General features: G+C 32.1%; 1 protein-coding gene across 1 annotated transcript; it reads left to right on the forward strand.

Moving 5' to 3' along the window:
- The first annotated feature begins 2,237 nt into the window (after positions 1 to 2,237).
- Positions 2,238 to 4,716, forward strand: LOC132726691 (uncharacterized). Its single transcript, XM_060712038.1, has 4 exons — positions 2,238 to 2,256; positions 2,546 to 3,549; positions 3,783 to 3,961; positions 4,255 to 4,716. The coding sequence occupies exon 2, from the start codon at positions 2,614 to 2,616 to the stop codon at positions 3,538 to 3,540; it is 927 nt and encodes a 308-aa protein (XP_060568021.1). The 5' UTR covers positions 2,238 to 2,256; positions 2,546 to 2,613; the 3' UTR covers positions 3,541 to 3,549; positions 3,783 to 3,961; positions 4,255 to 4,716.

Raw genomic sequence — 4,716 nt, forward strand, 5'->3', positions numbered from 1 at the left:
TGCTCATCTGGTTGATTTCCTATAATGAGGTGCCTTTTTCATAATATGGAAACAGTCTAAAAGCACAGAAAATGATGACGTATCGAATTCAAGCTTTAAAAACGTTGTCCATGTATTTAAAAGGGTACTGTTTTGCATTGAACAAAACTGTATCAGCATATATGGTTAAAGTATATTCCAGATCGTTGTATTTTCACTGGCTTTACTTATTTTTTCTCTCGCTTTAAGCTGCACAGATGTATTTTCGATTTTTTTTAAAAAGATACACAGCGAATAAATAAATAGAACGACGAAACCACAGCGCTGAATACGAGTCAGTGCGACGTTACTGAATTTAATTATGTGTGAGAACGCTTCCCCTTTAACACTATTCTAAGACAATCACCACTGCTGACTTTAGACAAGCGACTATACTTTTCTTAACACGCACTGTTTTTAGAAATTTTATTATATACAATTGTAAGAGGAAAACAAGTTGAAAATCGAATTTAGTGTTTAAAGGAAAGGGACAACTAAACACAGTGCTTATGGCATATGTAAAAGTGAAGAGATACCCAATGTAACTTTTTTTCTATACGATTTCCGCAAAATAAAATGACGCCGAAGAAATGCATTAATCAATTAATTTAAGAAAATTAATAGTTATTAAAGAAATAACTACACCGATGAATTTAGGGGTCTAATATATTTATGGTAATTTAGTATTTGAATGGAAGTCAAAATACTACTATCACATTTGGCTACTTTTATGACAAATCATTTCACAAACATAACAACTTTCTTCAGGTAACTTTTGACTTATTCCTTTCCATTTAACTAATTCCTCCGCAGCCATTATACGCTTGCGTAAAATCTCATTTGTTTATTAATTATACATCACCAAGTGTCTAAGATACAAATTCAATGTATGCATATTGTATTGCGGTAACTGACCTTGAAAATTACCGAAAAATCCTTGAAACTGCATATTATAAAATCAATGTGACCCTGTAAAAGTTCGTTTATCTATTAATTTTCTTAACGAGGAAAAATATGCATTAGAAATTGCCTTAATTCATAATATGAAACTGATTAGTTTCTATTGTCAAATGGCATGCAGTAGTGTTGCGTCTTTTTTTAGTACAAAGAAAATAAGACGAAACATAGAGTATTGTTAATTAAAGTACTAATTAAGATTATTTATTGATAACATGAATTTAGATACAAAGGAATTTTTGTCTAAACGCTTGTATCGACTTATTGTAACAACAATCTTCAGCCAAAAAAGGCTGGCATGACATGTTGCAAATTTACATAAGTGAATATTAGGACCTCTACACGAGTCACCAGTATAAAAACTGAGAGACATTTACCTCTATTTAATGTTCACCATTTTGCTGTAAGGCAAAAGGAGGTAAAATGGGCGTGGCCATTTATCTCAAATACAAGAGAAGGCTATGAAGACTAGACAGATGCCAACAAACAGTTGGAGAGTGTTTAAGTTAATCAAGATTAAATGTAAATCTGGTATGTATAACACTTTTTTCTAATTATTAGTAAAAATGGAGAGATGAAGTCAGAAAATTAGACAATACACTATGTAACGTCACATTAACCTTTTTTCTCTTTCCAAATTATACCAGACAAAGTTAAAAGTAGATTACAAATTGAATTAAGCATTGGATTGTCAAATGCCCCAAAAATAAATTTTGCATAGCTCACCTTTGCAACAAAGTATATATGGGACCTCATAAACAGTTTTGCCAAAATTAGAAATATTTATAAGCTATTTTTCAGACGACCGTCAAGTATGTGAAGACTATGAGTACACAACCACATTAGAAAGTTCAGGTGATGAAGAAGAGGCTGAGATAGCTAAAAGAAAACAAAAAAAGAGAAATATACCGACTTTGTGACAGGTAATTAAACTTAAAAGTAATAGTGTTTAGTTCAGTTCTGATATTAAATCATATATTTTCAGTTCGTCATGTCATATATTTTGCAATCAATCACAGGGATGTTATAAAGCCATTTAATAAAACTGATAATACACTAGTATGTGCAATAAGAATCTCATGTTGCATCATTATTACGTCAGGTTAGAGATTTAGTGAAACTTGTGTGAAATAGTAACATAGTTTTTTTAATTGCTAATCCTAGCCATTTTTATTGTGTTTTTCATACTGCTTTTTTTATTTTTATAAAATTATTTTCAATGTGTTATTTTAGCGGAAGCTAATGAGTCGACCACGAATTCACAAGAAACTTTTTTATCTGGTAAGTATTCTGTTTCATTCACTTGAATTTATTTGTAAATATGTATAATTTACTTTAAATATGTAAGGTGCTTTAGCCAGGTAGCAATATTAAGATTTTTAGAAATGTAATAATAAGCAGGAAAATTCCTGAATGGTTATTTCTTATTTCTTTCTCATTCTCTAAATTATATACTGCAGAATTTTAATAAGATGGTATTGTTGGTGATAAAAATCAACTAATATTTACTTTAATAAAATTATCTTCACATCTAGTATAAGAATTGATGCTGAATATTTTGTACCTGTAGATATAGGAGTACCTGTACTACCAGTGCCACCTAAAAAATTACCATCAAAGGATTTGGGTGAGAAGAGAATGGCAGAATGTCCTAGGTCACAACCTTATATGACTGTCAACAATGATAATATATCTCAATTAAAAGATGGAAGCAGTTTATCATCAAGGGACAGGTCAAGATCTCCATTATCAGAGGTAGCCTCTTCACAGAGGATTTCCGACAGTCATTTAAAAAGTAAGCCTAAAGATTCTAGGGAAAGTCATAGGCAATTCAAAACAAAATCCCATGATAGACCTGCTTCCTATACCTCTAGCCAAATTTCAGTTACTGAAATAGTCCAGGCTAGTGAAAGGTCAGCAATAAGGACAAAGGACAGTTACTATAATGATAGACCTTTATCAAGGTCTGAGTGGGATTACTCATCCTCTCAATGGCCTCAGTCCTCATCATTAAGTAGGTCAAGGTCAAAATATCCTTATGACAGGCATTTAAATAAGTCTTCATTACAGCATAATGAAACCCGCCGGAGGGATAGAAGTAGGTCGAAATCACAAGTGAGACACTCTGATAGGTCTTTGTCAAGGGAAAGTCGAAGGTCATGGTCTTTTTCATCACAAAATAGCATGTCACAAAGGTCTATATCTCGGCATTCAAGAGATAGTCGTAGGTCAATGTCACATAGGTCATCTGACAGTGAACATAGAGGGTCAGGGTCACATAGAAACATTAATAGGATAAGGTCACATTCTTCAAGGTACAGAAGCCCCGAAAGGTCATCGGAAAGAAGACGAAGGTCACCCTATAGCCCTATCATTAGCACTCCAAGGTCATACGAAACATTTAGTTCAGAAATTATGGCCCGTGATAGTCATAGGGATGTGCCTAGGACAAGTAGCCAGGGACAAAGTCCAGACATGGGTCGACTAGAGATGGACAGACAAGAGCTAGACATTCAACTGAAAGACATGATGGAGATACATGTTAAAGAGAGGTGTTCCCAATAACAGAAGCTAGTAAGTGGAATTTTAATATTTTAGAATAGTCAGTTATTGTGGTGTTGTTTTTACAAACTTTTTGATCATCATTTTCATTTTTAATGAATAATTTTAATATTTTTTTATGGATATGTCTCTTTATCTTCAAAATAATCTTAATTTTGTTTAAAAAATACGAGTGCTTAAGGGGCAGGCTTTAAGTAGTAAAATAATTTACTTTGTTTTATCTTATTTTCGCTTTAACTTTTCAGAATTTCAAAAGAAAGTCCTTCATTTACTAGTCGAAATAAGAAATAGCCTGAAGGACATCAAAGGCAGTGGCCATGAACAGAATGAATGTGGTGATTTTAATGTTAAAAAATGTGACGATTTGGATGACTTCAAACAACTTGAAGAGCGAATAAAAAGTCCAGAGGAAAGAAGGCGCTTGGTAAGAGTTTTGATGAATAGAAAAAAACCATTTTGTTTTGCATCATGAACATGTGTAGGCATTTTCTGCCTTTGCTATTTGCTAATTAAGATTCTTATGTTTACGTAAATATGGATTATCAGAAAACTTCATACTCCGTAAATGAAACTTTTTGTCCTGGATATACAATTATGTATGATATTCATTATGTATATTAGCTAGATATACTAAAACATTTAAGATATATTTTCTAGTAAGGATATATTGATCAATTTTTTTTAATTACTTATATCGTAGTCATTTTTGATTCACAGATTCAGAAACTGTCAATGGTTGGTGGTGTCAGTGTTAAAGACACTGTTAAAAGGATACTGGAAAAGTAAGATTACATTATTGATGATTATTTTATGAAAAGATGTTGCTAAAACTTATAATAATAATTCAACATTGAACTGTACACTTTGGGAATATATTAGGACAAGTACACAGCTGGTGAAACAATATTAGATGAGTCTCCAGGTGAGTCTAATATGATTTAGCTATGTTCCAGTCCGAATATATTCCCATATTGTATCTGTTCAAAATCTAAAAGTGTGTTTATTCTATATGTCGAATTATGCTCAGGAAACACAAAATATCACCTTAATAATATATACTGAACTGCCAGTAAAGGATAATCAATTGGACACCACAACGTCCAAAAAGATTATATATTGGACGATCACGTGGTATAATTTAAAAGCAGTGGTTGGCTGATAAATTAATCAATATAGAAT

This window comes from Ruditapes philippinarum, unplaced genomic scaffold, assembly GCF_026571515.1.
Source record: "Ruditapes philippinarum isolate M1 unplaced genomic scaffold, ASM2657151v2 ctg9474_1_1_1_1, whole genome shotgun sequence".
In the NCBI taxonomy this organism is placed as follows: Eukaryota; Metazoa; Mollusca; class Bivalvia; order Venerida; family Veneridae; genus Ruditapes; species Ruditapes philippinarum.